Raw genomic sequence first — 17,270 nt, 5'->3', positions numbered from 1 at the left:
CTTCCGATCTCTGCCAGCAAAGGATACTGTATTCTGCTAGGTCATTTCCTCTTCCAAGGAACATACTGAACCCTCCGCAGCAACTCCCTTATCAGCTGTTGGTTATATTAATTGCACTTAAATAACTGCCTAGCTCAGAGCACTGAGATAAAAGTTTAAGGTTTTTCCAGAGACTGAAAACAAACCGTTGATAAGGCAGCCAAAAGCCATTGAAATTCTTCCCCTGCTCAGTGTGAGCTTCATGTTGCAAAACACAATTGCATCACATGTTAAGTAATAGAAGATGCACAGAGGGACTTGTTGCTCTGTAAGACTGCAAAACAGGCTAAGCTTCAATTCAGGGTGTATTTTGTATAACAATAGGAGTAGCAGGAGAAGTCATGTTTATATATGACAGAATTTTGTTTGGAAATAAAGCCCTTTTCATGCTATCTCCAGTCCACTGTGCCCTCTCTTCATCCATCCATCATCCTGCATGGTAACATAATACTCCCAGCACTATTTTTATAGCCATAAAAGACAGCCTTTTTCTGTGAGCTTGGCTCTTGTCAGAATAAAAGCCAAGCTCTAATAAAAGCTGTTATTTTCTTAGCAATGTAAATTAACATCTACCAGTAGAAGACAGACTGTAAATTCAGACTTTCCTCCACAAGACTTTGCTGTTTACAAGTAATGAATTTAATAAATCAAAGATGGGAAGTTGTGAAAAGAGAAAAGCAAAATTGCCTTTCTGTATTTTCTTTCCCATGAAGTGCACAAATATGCTGTGTGTCTCGTTTGCCCAGATACTGCAATCTTTGTGCAGTCTGTCATCAGAGGAATTGGTGATACTTCTTTGATTGTTGTGGGTGAGAGAGCAAGAAAGCTGTTTGAGCTGGGGGACTGGTGGGTTGAAGGGACTGGTAGCATCATGCTATCAAGTGTGGCTGTTCACTCTACAGGAATTAGCTTCCAAGTGAATCTTGCTGAATAAGAATGGCAGCTCTTTAGATCTCTTTTACAGAGACAGAAATGCAAGCATAGCTTGCAGAAGAGCGCAGAATTAGGCCAGAATTTCCCCATCTGGTTTAATAAGCAAATAAACAGAAAAAACCAGGTCTGCATGTTTATCTTGGGAATATTCGACTGAGATGTTTTTAGTTAAGGACAAAGTTTCTGTTCAGACTTGTTTCTATTCCAGCTTTGACATAGCCGGCAGACCTAAGCCAAGAATTGTAGTCATGGTGTTTTCTGCGATCTGAACTTTTTTCGTTTGAGGGAACATCTGGCAGCTTGTGAGGTCGCAGATGTCGTTTTATTTTTCTAGGGTCAGGGCCTGCCCGAGCGTTCTTTTGTGCAATCTTGGAAAAGAATCCCCATACTCCTTTACAAACAAACTTGTTCCTGGCTGCCCTTATCATTCTTGCTGTAGACAGGACGAGGGTGTGATGCTGGGGAAAACGAACAAGCAGTTAGTTAGGGTGGACCAGAAATTGAATTAAATTGTCTCTGTATAAATGTGGGACTCAGTTCCTGGCATGGGAAAGTGTGGTGACAAGCTCTCAGTATTTGGAAGAGCTCTGTGAAGGAAAGGTGACTACATAATCCTGGGGCTGGGAACTGCTGACTGACTTTGGGTGACTGTTTGGGATATCCAGATACATTTAATTGTTTAAAGAATACTTAAATCTAGGGATTTTTAAGTTTTACATTTAAACTGAGTTAAATTGCTGTAATTTTTCCGGAATGGAGGAATTTTTTGTCTTTGGTAACTTACTGAATGAAACTGATTTTGATTTTAGTTTTGTACCAAAGCCAGTTCGAATCGTGGGTCCTTGATGAAAGTAACTAAATAAAATTTTAGTAATGGCTATTTTCTGTAAATAGTTCTGTTTCATCAAGTATTTCTGTTCACTGGGAGATTCTTGTGTGCCTAATGGGAACAACTGGGGTAAAAGTGTCCCAAATGTCCCTGATAAATAATGCCATTGAAGGTCCACATTCTAAATTTCTTTTCAACCACAGCTTCAGTTGCAGCACAACATCAGACTTGGATCACCTGCTCTTGTTATAACTGGAAAGAAACTGGAAGATGCAGGTGCTATTTCAGAAGATGATGGTTTACCTAGAAGTCCTCCTGAAATTTCAACCCTTCATGAAGTTTTGACAGATTCTCCAAGCAAGGTATAATTGTCGTGTCACTTTAGTGACCACCTGAACAGAAAAAACAAAATCTGCTTGGAGAAGGGCAAGACCTTTCTGCTTGCTTGTGATAAAATCTGATGGTGCAGATCAGTCAGAATTAGGACAAATTACCCAGGTGGATTGAGGACTTGTCACTCTTCCCAGGGGTACCTGGGAAGTGGTACCCCTCAGAGTGACAAAATACCCCCTCTGGGTACAATTCTCTATGCTTTTATGTAGACTGGTGCTGGGGCAGTTGTGACCTATATCATTAGGGAAGAAGGAGAGAAATTCAGCTGATGTGACAACTCTCAGTGCCTTTGGGCAAGGCAGTCTCTCCTGGCAGGTCTGTGTGGCAGGAAGCATAAAAAGTCAGTTATTCACGGGTGAGCGCTGTGGTACTGTGGCTGTTCCACCTCCCGTCTGAGAACAAGCTGAGGTGCTCACGCTGCACAGCCGAACTTTGCAAGTCTTCAAAGAGCTGGAGAGATCAGCAGTGTCCTGCGCCTGTGAAAAGGGGAGAGGTTTTGGGTGTTTTAAAGCTAGTGAGGAAGAACAGAAATAATGGGGACTGCAAGGGAATCTTAACCAATTACTGGGTTTGGAATGAAATACCTCAAAACCAGGGCAATATTACTTGAACTGACAGAAAAGTGACCATCGTGTGAGTCTGAGGAGAACAGATCCCGGTGGGCCTCGGAGGGGATTTGGGTTATCGTCTTTCTTAGGAGTTGCCTTCTCGCAGCAGATGGGTGATTTGGGACTTGAGTGAACACGTGAGCATTTGTAAATTAGAAGATCTTAAAACAAGAGGCCAAAATAACTTTATAAAATGTATTGCCTCATGCAGGCAACCTTCCTGGCATATCTCATAGCAGGGTAAATCTCCCCTACTTGTATGTTTGATCCCCAGTGAACAAAATGAAACCTACTCTGTGAGGCATGGACTCAGTAACCCTTCCTTTATCTTTCCTCTTGTTTTCTCATAATTAGCACTAGATATCCAGTCCCAGATAATTCGATGTGATACTTCCCTTGACTTACCCTCTTCCTTATTTCATCCCACAGTCCTCCAACCCTGTTCAGCGTCATAGCTCTTTGAGTTTAGGCGGGACAGACAGTGAAGATGAACAGGTAAATAGCTACTTTTCCTGCTAATAAACTTGCCTGAGACAGCATGTGTGGTGTCTGTATGCAGCCGTACAATAATTTTTTTTTCCTTGGGTACAGTGTATCCTAGCAAACAATTAATGAACAGTCCAGAGTGATGCAAATGATACTGAAAATGTACCTTTCACAGAGTTTTGAATAAGACGCAAGCAGAGAGGCAGGAATCTGCTGGTAAGTGGATTGTGTGAACAGCATGGTCAGCTCTGTGACATGGTCTGAATCTGTAAACTCACACAACAGAAGGTTGGACAAAGCAAAGCACTTAAATTCCACTTGAAGTCCCATGTCCCCAGTACCCAAGGGCAGTAATATCTGCCTGTCATCAGCGGTGGCTTGTGAGCAATGCCCTCCATCTCTCTTACCATGGGAAATAATGGCAGGAACAGCTCTTTCTGATGTCAGCTATTCCACGGGAAGAGGTCTGTGTTAATTTTAATGGGTTTTTTGGATGATAAGTGACCATCAGAAGCAGCAGGTTCTGCTGTCAGACCGACACAGCCTATTCCTTGACCAGCTTGGAAAAATTTACAGAGGTCATATTTTTGGAGAGGGGTCCTTCCCTGTGACTGTCCCTGAGTTGAGTTTCTGCCCATTTCACACTTCCAAGACAGGTCTGCAAGGTTTGCTTATATTGCCTTTCTCCAGTGTTAATGTAATGTCTGAAGGACCAGTCAGACCACGGTTACGTCGCTGGGGTGTTCGGTGCCAGTGACGAAGGCAGCCACCACTCCAGCAGAGATGATTCAGTTCATGGGATAGCCCTTGCAATTGCATGAGCAAAGGAACCTGCCTTGTATCTGAGAAGGGGAATATTTATGGGTCCGGAACAGCTACTGGCCGTTTTGGCCCAAGCTTTGCAGTCCTCCCGTCCGAATTCCTGTTTGAGTCACGATTTAACCCTTTGTGAAACAGAATAGCCCACAAGTAAAGGGCAGGTAGCCAGGTTTCCTTGCCGATGAAGAGGGCCAGGGCAGCATCTTGAGGGTCAAACAGTGCCAGCCTCACTGCTAAGGAAGCTTTTCCTTTAACTCTTTTCGTTGGTCAGCCCTTGAGAAGGGAGAGAGCAACATTTGGGCAAGAGCAGCTCAACTTTCCTGTCTGTGGTTGAGATCAGACACTCTCTTGCACAGTCATTCCTAGATCTTTTGCTTTAGGCGTAGAAAGATAAAGCAATTACCTGCCCCTTGTAGTAGACTACTAGTAGACTACACGGCTGTAGAGGCCTGAGTGAGCTCGGTAACTTGGGTTGTCGTTGTTTTAATAACTTCTTGTGTATATTTTATCTTCAATGTACATTTTATTAGCTCATGACCCCCTTTATATTTTGACTAAAATGCTCCCTTTTGTAAGCCTGCATACTGCTTTTTCCTTACAGCGTAAAAAGCCCTTTTCTCTCCAGTACTGAAGTCTTTGAGCTCTTCCAATCTCATCCTCTCTGAGAAAGAAAGACAGGGGCAGGAGAAATAGTTCTTCTATCTTCTGTATAGCTCAGAATTCCCCACTTAAAGGCTCTTCCTTCTCCCCAGCTCACTGGGAAGCTGGCTGCGGTACTGTGTATGTCCTTCACCCAAACATTTCTCGTAGTCAGCAGCTTGGCTTAGCAGAAATCTTGCCAATATGTTTATCCAAAATAAAAAACCTAAATAATAATCTTTTTTCAGTAGCTTTCGGAACTATTTAGTAATACTAGGATTTGAACTTGTAGAACACAAGTTGTTAAACTGAATAACCTCATCCCAAAGATGAGGAAAATTGTGCACCAAGAAATCTGCAGCAGTGATACCATTTAACAGTGTTGTGTATTTAGTAAAGAAAGAAGAGGATTTGATCCCAAGCAATCTGAAGTTACACACAGTTAGTGCTTTACATTTTCCTGGTGTATTGATCTTGCTGCAGATGACAGTTACTTCATTTCTTTGCCCTGGGCTGCTTCTCTGGGATTTCCAGGAGCTTCACGCTGCTGTCACCTGTGTGTGAAACCCTGATGTGTCACCCATGGAACTTCTCAGTGCCTTCCACATTATAAATACCCACTTTCTGAGTAATCTAAAGCCACATGTCAGGCTGTCACCGAAAGCAAGCAGCAAGTGAGTCCACAGAGACGTTGACCAGCATTACCCTGCCCTTGCCAGAGAGCCTTTATGGAATTCCGACTTCTTGTTGCATCTGTAATCCAGACTGATTAAAAGCAGGACAGAGTCTCAGCTTGTGGAGGTGAGGACTGGGCTTTGACACGCTCTTGAGGAAACTGGCCTCCTAGATGCAGCGTTCTCCTTGTGCAGGCTCCTGCATCTACCCAGTAACCAAACCCACCAAATCTATCTTCTGCCTAAACACTGATACGGAAATCTTGTGTCCGTTCCTCTCTTTCTGAGAGAAGATACCAGTGCGCAGAGAAAAAAAATCCTGGATCCTCAGTGAAGTAGGGAATTTTCCATTTATTTACAGCAGTAGCTCAGGTACTAGTGTCAGGTGTTTTTATATTAAATAAGCACAACTGTAACTTTATAACTGAAAGGCAGAAGAACTTGTATATGGAAATGAGTATCTATGAAATGTTACTATTTCTGCAAGTTCTGGTAATTCATGTGTAAATTTTTCATGAGAAGAGTCTGTATCTGTCAGAATGCATTACTGTGTTTTATTTTGGATCTAGGAACTGAAAATTTTAATGGAGAATAAGGAAATTAATTTTAGCTACCTGAAACACAAAGCAGTGTACCTAGACAATTTCTGTAGATCGGATGGGAAGACATCAGATGGGTTGGAAGGGACATTTACAGCTCATCCAGTCCAGCCCTGCTGCAGTGCGCAGGGACATCTTCAACTAGAGCAGGTTGCCCAGAGCCCTGTCCAGCCTGACCTGGAATGGTTCCAGGGATGGAGCATCTACCACCCCTTGTCCTGTCCTGTTGCAACAGGACCTGCTAAAAACTGTCCCCGTCTTTCTTACAGCCCCCTTTAAGTACTGAAAGGCTGCACCAAGGTCTCCCTGGAGCCTTCTCTTCTCCAGGCTGAACAGCCCCAAGTCTTGCAGCCTGTCCCCATAGCAGAGGTGCTCCATCCCTCTCATCATTTTTGCATTATCATTATCTTTAAAACGGACATATTTTCAGTGCTGCATTATATCCTGAGCTTGAACAGAACTGAAATCTGAATGCCAAGCACAGGTAAATGGCCGTGTTTCACCTCCCTCGACAGCCAAAGCCGAAGCGGCAGGTGTGTTATACGGGATGAAGTTGTTTGGTGTGGCTGTGAGATTTTGCAGATGTTCCAGGAAGCCTGGTCTACGTTTCAAAACATGTTTGGGGGTTTCTCGGCAAACACTTCTGTAAGGCTTTTATTTTGATGTATAATCTAAGATGACTGCTCTGTGCTTCCCCAGAGCGGCATCGCTGTGAGGGTGAGATCCTCATCGCTGTCTGGAAGATGGTTCTGGGGTGCTTGGAGAGAAGCGTTTGATTTTCCTAGGAAAGCTGGTATTAAAACAGCGAAGTGGCTATGGTAACTTTCTTAGGAATAGACGTGACGAGGAGCAAGCATCCATGCAACTGTTGTGGCTTTGTAATAACTATTCCCGCAATGTGGCACATTCTTGGGATGAAAAGGCAGCTATAAAAACGGCACCAGTGTCTCCTGCTGGTGCATGGATATATTGCAAATGGCTTTTCAGATCGGAACTGGGAGGAACAAGCTGAGGCTCTTACTGTGAGAAAGGCAGAGCCAGGTATTTCTCACTTTTGTGTGACATTCAGCCGAACACACAGGATTGAGTGATCTCTATGCAGAGACTGTAGGAATGCATTTTAAAGTGAGCATTTATGTCCAAAATTACAGCTGTTTCAGGCTTCTGAACTGGAATGAGCTAACAGAGGAATTGTTTCAGAGGTGTGGGGGAGCCAAGCAAAATGTGGAGTGATGGTTTTGTCTTTTGCAGATACCTTCTGGAGCTTCCTCCAGGCCCATCAGTCCGTCATGCTCTGCCAGTGTGGGGGCCTCCGGCTCACGGGGCAGTAGCTTCCTTCCCGTTGACTTCACCATCCCTGCCAGTCCCCTCGGCTGCCTGGACACCTCAGCTGCCAGGCACAGGATTGCCATAAACCCCCGGAAACAGAAAGGCTTTACCAACAAAAACCAGCAAATGGCCCAGGTAAGCGTTTTCTGCAAAGAATCACTGTGCAGGAGGAAATACATGTGAATTTTAAATTATTATTTTAATATTAATTTTTTTTTGCCTTTCATTTCCACTTTCCTTTACTTTTTTTGTTCTTCCATTGGAAGAAGGGAAGCCACCTATTTTCCGCCAACCAACCAAAAGAGACACAGAAAGCTTCAGTATCATGGGAACTGATGAAAAGTGCAGCTTTGTTTTTTCCTTATTTAGCCAAAAAAGTTGCAGGTTACATTTTATTGGTAAAAACATTCCTGTCGTTTGAAAAGCTCGTTTCCAGTTTTAAAGAAACCGTAGTCTATTTCTACAAACAATTTCAGATCAGCTTTAACTTAATGCTTTGTTACGTCAAAGGAAAGGCTGAAGGACTTTGGGAGGGAATTTGGCTCTGAATGTGGATGATCTGAAATCAGGATGAGATGCTTCTCATCCTGGCTTGTAGGAAACGCACTGAAGTTCACCAGATAGAAAAGATTGTTGAACTGGAGTGTGACAGAAATAAGGAGTAACGCTTCTCTACTGCGCACTCCCCTCCCCATCAGAGAATTGTGCCTGAAAATCTGTCCTGGAGTTAGAAGTGCCCTGCCATGAGAAAGCAGGGAGGGGTGGGGAAATTCAGAATGAGGTAACACAGAATGAGGGTTTCTTAGAAACTTGGGCCCTACAGCATCCTTGCTTGGACATTCTTTGTGCTGCAGCTGGTACAGTTACAGTGCTGAAGGAGAAAAGCTCATCATGGAGTGTCAGTCAGAAGTACCAGAAGTGACAGTAGCATCTCTGATTTGGCCTGTTCTATGCCGCCAGGGAGCTTGGGTCATGTCTTAAAACTGTAGTCGTTCACTCGGAATATGTCAGGCCCAGAATGTTACAGATTCAAGAGAGATCAATGGGCTGCCTTTGACATTTTAAATGTGAATGATTTCTAGCTTCCTAAATGGAATAGTACGTCACCCACGGTGTTGGTAGATTACAGGATGGGTGGTTGTGTCTATGTTTTGAATATTCATAAATGTCTGTGTGGATAAAATGGATTTTTTTGTGCATTATTCTTTAATTAAAAGATCTTACTGCACCTCATTAGGTGGAACAGCTGGAAAATGAAGCATGTCTTCCTGCAACTCCAGAAAAGAAGAGAAATTCAACAGAATTACTTGAGAGTGACCAGCACAAAAGTGATTGGGAAGGTAACGAAGACTTATGTATTGCTGCTTTGGGTGCTGGAACTCTTCTACATAAGGCTGACAGGACCTATTTGAATTGCAAGTCCTTTCAAACTAGGCATCTTTGGGTTTTATATCATAAAAGCAATCCTGGCTGCTAAAGTGACATGATGGAAAAAGTCATGTACTCCACTCAGCACAGTGGTGCTGAAGGGATGAACTTTGAGGTAAAGCTACCTGATGCTGAGATGTTCTGCTTACATACAGAAAATCTTCCAGGTCATTCTAGACAGCCTTTCTAGGCATACAGATGAAGGAATGTCTAGGGAGATCTGGATAGTGGTCTTACAACCAGGACTATGCACAGGAAAGAACTAAACGGCAACTGATCTGGTACACCTTAATCAAACAACAACTTTCAGTCACTCCTGGGATTAGGTATGGTCAAACTACAGACTTAGCCTCCTCACTTGGACAGATCCTTTCTAAATACACTTTTAACATCCTTATTTATCAGACAACAGTGCCCTGCTAAATGACTGCAACATCTGAAATGAATTACTGATATAGATGGTGCTTATATTGTAACCTTTAAGTGCTCTCTCTTCTCCTCTGTCTAATGTAGAATTATCAGCCCAGGTGGGAGGCGGTTCTAAGGAGACGCCGGGTGTGAAAGGTGCCACTGATGCTCCCCATGACTCTTGTGATTCCCCACTTCTGGCAGAAGACTCTTGTGCTTTGCTGCAAGAGGGTGTATACCTTACAGATGTGGGCCATCACTATAAAGCAGCTGCGCCCCTTCTGAGACCTGAGCCTTCTCCTGTGAACCTGGAGGAACGCTACGCTGCAAAAGCGTCGTACTGTTCAGATGACTCTGCTGATGAATTGAAATTACATCAGCAAAATACCAACACTGGAATGTCCGCCCTTCCAAAATTGCAGCAAATTGGAGGAGAAGCTGTTGTCTTTCCAGACATACTGGCAGCTGACTTGTTTAGCAATGGTGTGGAAACAGAGGGCGTAGATATGTTGGCAGATGTTGCACAAAATTCCTCAGTAAATTCTGTGGACCCAAACATTGAAGACCAGGAGAAGGGTGATCTGCTGTTTATCGGCAAAGTAGAAGCCTGCTTGGGTACTACTGAGAATCATTCCAGCCACGCTGTCTCAGGTACTGCACCAAGCACTTCACAGCTTGTGGTAGCCGTTTCAGAGTCATCTTCTGACATCAGGACAGTGGCTGTTTTGAAGCCTGAAAACAGTTCAACAATAAGAAAAGACGAAGAAATTTGTGAAATAATGGAATTTCAGTCATCCAAAGGCAATGCAGAAAAAAAAATAGACACTGCTGCATCTGTTTTGGAAGCAGCTTGCATGCTACCTCCTGGTAAATTAGAAGTAAGTTTTAAAGCAGAAGCTGATTTGGCTTCAAAGGGTAACCAAGGCGGTCAGCAGCCCAACCCATCAGGCATTTCTGAAAAACTTTCCATTGCGTGTCTTGCCTCTTCCAGTTTGGCTGCCTTGAAGAGTAATATCCCTTCCGATGGTGACAGTAAGGAGTACCAGATAAGCAGTACAGCTTCTCACAGAAAAACAGTGGAAGACCGCCGACCTTCCGATGAGAGTGTCAGAAGTCCGCTGAAGACTGCTGCTGCTAAACCAGTCAGGTTTACCATTGCACCAGCGTGGCAAAGGTCTCTCTCAGGGGGTTCCAATTCAAAGGAAGATTCCTATAACAGAAGTTCCCCAACGTCCCCTATAAGGCCAGAGTTGTTTGAAGGAACGACAAAAGAACACACACGTTTTGATGCAGTCGTCCAGGAATCAGCAAAAACCACCTCGGATAGATTTGACAGTGATTTGCATTTGAATTCTTCTGTGGAGTGGGCTGATCATGAAGCACGAAATGTTGAAAACCCGTTTGGGGTGAGACTAAGGAGAACATCTTCTTTACTAAAATACCAGAATGACAGCCGTGCTGAGTCTCCAAAGCCCATCCCCTCAGCTGTTCCCACTGCTTCTCCTGCCTCAGTCAGGGAGGATCAGGAATCGGTGGGCACTGGGAAGCCACCTGCGGGCCTTCCTGTCAGCACAAAATCTTTTGTTAAAAAACCAGATCTCCTAGAAGACAAAAATCCTCCCAAGACAAGATCAGAAGAAGTGGCAAAGAAACAAAATGGTCATAAACCTTCAGGTATTTATGTTATTTTTTCATCTAAACATTCTAGAAAATAGTGGTTGTGTGAGAACCTTGGCAGAGTGGCAAGAAAAAAGTAAAAATCGTCTCGACAAGGACCAAATTCAGCCTTGAGTTCATCGGCACCATAATTTAATTGGCTTGATGATTTGGCCACTCAAGAGAATTCTTGGCTTATCTTGATGAGCGGTGTGTTCCAGCAAGAGTAACGGCAGAATAATAGCTTAAGGGCTTCTGAAACATTTCTGGTGTGAGCTACTTGTGCAGAGAGTTGGAGTGTTAACACAGCTTTTTAAAGCCTGCAGCTGTTTTGTAGTGAATTTTCCAGATTGCAGCAGCTCAAACCTTAGGACTTGCATTAGGTGTGATTATTGTTTTTTCTACAATCACTTCATTTAAAATATTTAAAAAGTGAACAGGCAGCCTGTATTTTACTGCCTACATGAAAAAATAATAGTTATCATACTTGTTTAATCTGCAGAGTAAGGATGTTGTTTCAAAGGCAAAATCCGGTTCACAGTGATGTCAGTGGGAGTTCTGCCATTGACTTAAACGGAAGCAGTCAGGTCAAAAACTCCAGAATAAACAGAAAAACAGTTATTGCCAGGGACGAAATCATCAGGGAGGGTGATTTTATCTCCACAGTGTTCACAGGGTATTACAGATGCTGAAGGATTTAAAACACGAAACACTAGCTTTAGACCGACTTGACCTAAATTCCTTTACTTAAAAAATGCTTCTTTTGTAGAAAAAGTCTCCTCTCTATATTTGGAACCTGCTTCCTCTGAACCGGCTTGGGTCTCCATGGCAAAACTAAAACAAAAGGGTTTCCAGGACCACCCTCTTGCCAAAGAACATAAAGCTGAAGACCAGGCTGTGACCAAAGTGGATCAAGAGGAGGTAGAGTAATGTTGCACGAGTGTGAATCCTGCACCAGATGGCCTGGGTGCTTTTGCAAACTGTTAATAGCACCTTCACGGGAGGCGTGCTGTGAGTACTACTCGGAGAAAGATTTTCAGGCCCAGCCTCTAAAATGTATTTAGACAGACAAGTGATGCAAGTGAGCAAACACGTGTGTGACTCTACTGTATTAGTTTTGAAGGTGGATCCTCCTAAATATTCCTTTGTGCTACTCAAAACTGAACCTTTTCAGAGCTTGCCTGTTGCCCAGGATGTGGTTTTGTGTCCCAAGAGCTGCTTTGACTTGCACTGGCTTCCTCACTGCTCGTGACCTACAGGCTGCATTCACCGCTCTGCCCTGGAGGCTGTGTGCTGAAAGTCCGGCTTCTCCACTGACTCCTGCACAAGTTCCTTGTGCAGCCTGGGCAAGTTCTTCAATTCCCCATCTCTAAGGGAGAGAAGACAACTTGCCTGCCTGTGAAGTAACCCTGTATTTGTAGCAGCTGTCTTCCTTCTTGCCTTCTCCCTCCCACAGGATGTCCCCGACCATCCTTGCTTCACTTCCACAGTCAGGTTTAGAGATGATGCCAGGGAGAGCTTTATGAGTGCCTGTGGCTAGTGGGTCTTAGTTACACTCTTTTCTTCTCTCCTTTTGCAGCAAGGGATCTCTGCTAGTGAGAACGTACTGAAGAAGAATATGCCTTCCAGCTGGAGCTCTCAGGACAAGAAAACACAGATGAAGACCAGTGTGTTTGCTGCAGCAGGTATTTATTCTCTTTACATCCTTACATAGCGGCTACAGTTTGCACCTGTGAGTGGTGTGGGTGGCAGGTGGTGGGGGAGATAGCTGCCCTTTTGGTAATCACACACTTCACATAACGCCCGTTCAGACTGTAGTTTGTGTATAAGTCAACATATTGGCTTGCTCATTCAGCAGAGAAGGAAAGTGAGGAATTTTTATCTTCACTGCCAGTTCATGGAATGGCATATGAACAGTGTGGTGATTTATTACTGGCAAAGGTCAGTACTAAAGAATAGCAGTGGAAGTTGGAGAGTGTTCAGAAGAGAGCAGCAAAAAAGGTCAGGTCTTCTAGCCCTCCAGACAGCCAGGACGTGCTGATGGGAGTGGAGTTGTTTAGTCTAGAGAAGACAACTTAACTTGCTGCAGAGGACAAGACTAGTCTTTATGCCCTGTGTGAGCTTAAAATGCACTGAAGGAGGTTGAGCTTAGACATTAGGAAGTAACTTCCTAACAATAGGAGTGGTGAAGTGTAGAATAACGTAGGTTGTTTACAGAGTGCATGCAGTTTCCATTGCTGGATGTGTTTAGTAGATAAGCATATATCAAGAATAACTTAGGAAGTCATTTCCACGCTCAGGTGAACACAGAGGCTTGACGGTCCCTCTCCTGCCCCATTAGCTGTGAGTCTCCGTAAGAAAGATGCTGGGGAGGAGTGTGACTCAGACATCGTGACTCACATGCCTCTTCCAAGGCTTCTGCTGGGCTGCAGCTTATCGCTTCCTGCTTACTCAGTGTGGTGCCAAGCCTCAGAGACACGCTCCAGCCAGATATAGATAAGCCAGTTCTTCAGCTGTAAAAGCATGTTGTGCTAGCCAAAGGCGATTGACATCAGACACTGCCTGAGAAGAGAAGAAATGCCCCGCTGTGTCAGAGCAGCGGCTTTTCCGTCCCAGGTTCCTGCTGCTGACAGAGATGCTGTCTAGAGAGAGCACACGCACCTGGCCCCTTTCTCTTTATAATCCACCGACATCCAGAATTGTTGTTTGAGAGGCTTTAGGGGGGCCTCAGTGCCTGCTCCCTGCAGGGCTGTTTATGGAGCTGTTGGCCATTTCTGAATCTACAAAATAAACTTTCTCCCTTACTACAGGTAGCTGAGGGTGTGCACCGCCAGAGAAGCTCTGATGTCAGCTGCCAGCCTAGCTCTGTGTGTGTGTGATTACAATACAGCAGTTTTTTTAAAAGGATTCTGTTACAGGCCGGCTTTGTCTTGTAGTTTTAGGTGCAAAGTGAGAGGTGAAACATAAACAGGCCAGGATTTTTACTCAGAAGGCCTTCGTTTGAGAGGCTGGCACAAACAGATTGGATTTCTAAACCTGGGCAGCCCAGCAGGCTTCAGCTGAAATTCAGAACTCCCCGAAGTACACTGGTACTTATTTACTAGCACTTCCACTTGTGGTCCTTGCAGCAGAATGACAAGTTTTTCTGCATCACCTCTTCCCAAGAACTGGCCTAGTTTCCTGACATCCAGTGGCTGTTTCCTGCCCTCCGGGGACAGCATTTATAGACATATTCTAGCCTTCCACTCCTTGAATATCGCAAAGAGCTCTGACCAGTGCTGATGTTTAAGGAAAACACTCTGCTCCTCAGAAGACCATACCCCCAGAATCACAGGTGGTGGTGGCTGGAAGGAACCTCTGGAGATCATCTGGTCTAACCCGCCTGCTAGAGCAGGGTCTCCTAGAGCGGGTTGCACAGGATGGTGTCCAGATGGGTTTTGAATCTTTCCAGAGGAGACTCCACAACTTCTCCGGGCAGCCTGTTCCAGAGCTCTGCCACTCTTAAAGTAAAAATTCCTATTGTTTAGAAAATGTTCAACACTGTCAGCACGTGAGTAGGAAATCGGGAATCCCAAATGTAAGCTCCTCTCTGATTTGGTTCCCGTTAGCACAGCCAGCAATTTGTCTAGCCGAAGGTGCTGCTGGTGGAAAGAATTAGATGTAATACCCAGAGGAGTTACTAATTTGGATCGTGCTTTTTGGCTTATGGTAACTGTTAGCAGTTTTCTCGATGGATGGTTGAGGTTTTCAGTGCGGTGCCTACATCCTGCACACAACAGGAACAGCCGGGACGGCTCAAGGTCAGCTAAGTTTGGAAGAGGGCTCCAAGAAATCGGGTCTGTACTTCACTGAGTGACTGTTTTGTTACTGCTGCGTGGCAGCCCATGTCATAACCAAGGGAAGATTACTTAGCTTGCCTCTTCTCTCTCCCGCTTCACCCTAAGCCTCACCCGGGTAAGGTTTGTCCCAAAGCCTGTCTTCCCTCAAATAGGCAGGAGCCACTGTTTTGGGGTTTGTTTTACCTTGTGCTGTTGGCAGCATGCAAAGGGCTTTAGACTCACTTTTGCTTATTACAAAGAGGGAAGTCTCCCAACATGTGAAAATTCATTTATAAAATAAAAATTTCAGTCACACTTAAATTCCACATCACCTTAGATACTTCTGAAAAATGTGCTGTGTGTGTAGAGCCGCAGCCTGTTTTTAATGGATACTGTACTTCCTCCAGGATTCCTAAGTATTGCTTGCCTCCTGCAAGAAGTACCGGTGAACCAGGATTTTTAAATGACCAGAGAGCTCCCTCCCTCTGCGGAGCCTCTTCAGCTTTGCTCAGGAGTGTCACTGATGGAGCTGATTGACATTTTCTATCGATTTCAGTACAAGCAAGATCAAGCTCCTTGTACTTACCATTGCTTGAGTCCCCATGTGGCCTCTGTTCTTGTGCTGGAGCACAGCAGCCTCATCATGCCGGCCAGGTGCCACGCACGGACTAACCAAGTGTGAGGAGAAGTTTGAATTTTCTCAGTTTGGCTTTCACACAGAAATGAAGTACTGCCTGGGTTGAATTGGATGGAGAGAGCACATCTTTCCAGATGTGCTACATCTACAACAACACGTAGAAAGACTTGTGAACCATGTCTCGAGAAATGAGAGCTGCATCTCTTCAGAGCTGCACCCTGTGAAGCCCCATTCCAGGCTGTCTGAAGACATTAAACTTGAAAATTTTCAAACAAGATGGATGGAGGAGGCCTTTTCTAAATAGCAGCTCAAACCATAACCATACAAGGGTGTTACCTGTATTCCTTCACCCTTTGTGAGGATGGCAGGCTTGTGTTAGACCTCATGAAGAACATCTAGCCCCACCAGGATCCCACCTTCTTGGCTTACAAGAACATGAAGTCCTGGTTTGATCCCTGCCTACTATTTAATAGTATTTCTGGAGCAACAGTTATGCTGGCAATGAAGACTAAAAAAAAACCTTGAAGTCTTTTCAGTGTTGAAAACCACACACCAGTTACTTTAAGCCTCTCAGCAAGCCTGGGGTGATCCTCACAGGTGTTTTATTTCCGTTTCCTGCATACTCAGGAGTCTTATTCCTAGATTTTCTTGCACTTACAGAGGAGATTTAGCCTGTGGAACTCATTGCTGTGCATTATCGTGGAAATTAGGAGTTTGAAAAGATCAAGAAATGAGTTAGCCAAGAATATGAATTACAAAAATACCCGGAGCTGTATTCTCCACGTGCTTAAAGAATTTTGAATTGCCTCACTTTTCAGGTCTTAGACATTTGCTGTTGGGACCGAGAAGGGGATTATTTTGTGGACAGATTATTCACTAACAGCTCAGTGTCAGTTTTTCCATTGCAATAGCTAGTGCTTGCCATTGTCATAGCTGGACCAGACAGTGCTCGTGATACCCAGTTTAACAATTCCTCTGACTGATTTTTGAGCCACAAATATTCCGGGCTGTGAAACAATTGCTTTAGGGAGAAGGAAATATTATTGGCAGAAACTGAGTTTTTAACTCTCTATCCCTCTGATAAGTGATGGATGTCTTGTTGTTGGCAGGTAAAGCTGGACGTATTGCTCAGGAAACATCTGTGATTTCTGCTGTTGAAAAGGAAGCAAGACACTCCTCTGACCTGCCAGTGACGCCGTGCAGCCCTGCTGAGCCACCGTGGCTGTCCCTGGCCAAGAAGAAAGCCAAAGCCTGGAGTGAAATGCCCCAGATTGTACAATAGCAAACGACTTGAGCATCCTTCTTCGTATTGCCAATAGCTGTGTTAACTCCATGTAATCCTTTCTTTACTGTGACCCTTTTTTGAGAAATAAGAGCCTTAAAACTTTTGACCAGACTGTTGTATGTAAATACTCACTGAAGAAATGCCATCGCAAGCTTGATTTGAAGTAAGAGGAAGCTGAGCATTTCCTACTACCAAATACTAGGAGAACTTGATCAGTTTGTTACATCCTTACGCATCTGGCAGTGATGTTCTAAGATGACACGCTTCAGGCTTTTGAAACATTTCCTTTGCAAAATGTGTTTTTAAAGTTTCTGCAGACCATACAGTGTTTTGTGCAATGTGGCTTTGGCTATGAGATTAATGTATGATATGAAATAGATTTAACGCTGGGCACAGACTCATCGTGACTCATGGGCATTGATGTCATCACTCTGCTTTCTCTAACGCTCTGGGACGGCCAGCCTGACTTTGCTTCTGGTTGTTAATGGATCTACGCCGTGATAGCTGTGAGGTCTGAAGAGCATCATGAATTGGAGTAGTTCTGGCTTTTGGGTGGTTTGAAGTCACAGTGCTGTGGCTCTTGTGTTTTGCTCATGGATGCCCACTGGAATGGCTCAGAGCCACACGCCTGTCGCCCCCATGCACTGGAAACCCACCACACTCTAGTATTTGCTCTGCTCTGGGTTACAC

General features: G+C 44.3%; 1 protein-coding gene across 1 annotated transcript in view; it reads left to right on the top strand.

Moving 5' to 3' along the window:
* LOC104498418 (uncharacterized protein KIAA1210-like) overlaps positions 1 to 16,577 on the top strand; it is a gene marked incomplete at its 5' end in the record, with an annotated part of 26,685 nt that extends 10,108 nt beyond the window's left edge. Inside the window, 8 exons of the mRNA XM_010141796.1 lie at positions 2,005 to 2,163; positions 3,232 to 3,297; positions 7,271 to 7,483; positions 8,586 to 8,688; positions 9,290 to 10,841; positions 11,644 to 11,761; positions 12,420 to 12,525; positions 16,405 to 16,577. Of these exons, the coding sequence (XP_010140098.1) occupies positions 2,005 to 2,163; positions 3,232 to 3,297; positions 7,271 to 7,483; positions 8,586 to 8,688; positions 9,290 to 10,841; positions 11,644 to 11,761; positions 12,420 to 12,525; positions 16,405 to 16,577 (2,490 nt within the window). The remainder of the gene's footprint in view (positions 1 to 2,004; positions 2,164 to 3,231; positions 3,298 to 7,270; positions 7,484 to 8,585; positions 8,689 to 9,289; positions 10,842 to 11,643; positions 11,762 to 12,419; positions 12,526 to 16,404) is intronic.
* Positions 16,578 to 17,270: the final 693 nt, after the last annotated feature.

This window comes from Buceros rhinoceros, unplaced genomic scaffold (genome assembly GCF_000710305.1).
Source record: "Buceros rhinoceros silvestris isolate BGI_N320 unplaced genomic scaffold, ASM71030v1 scaffold3468, whole genome shotgun sequence".
Taxonomy (NCBI): Eukaryota; Metazoa; Chordata; class Aves; order Bucerotiformes; family Bucerotidae; genus Buceros; species Buceros rhinoceros.
Note: the sequence above shows the minus strand (reverse complement) of the source record. Positions and strands in the feature narration are given on the sequence as shown.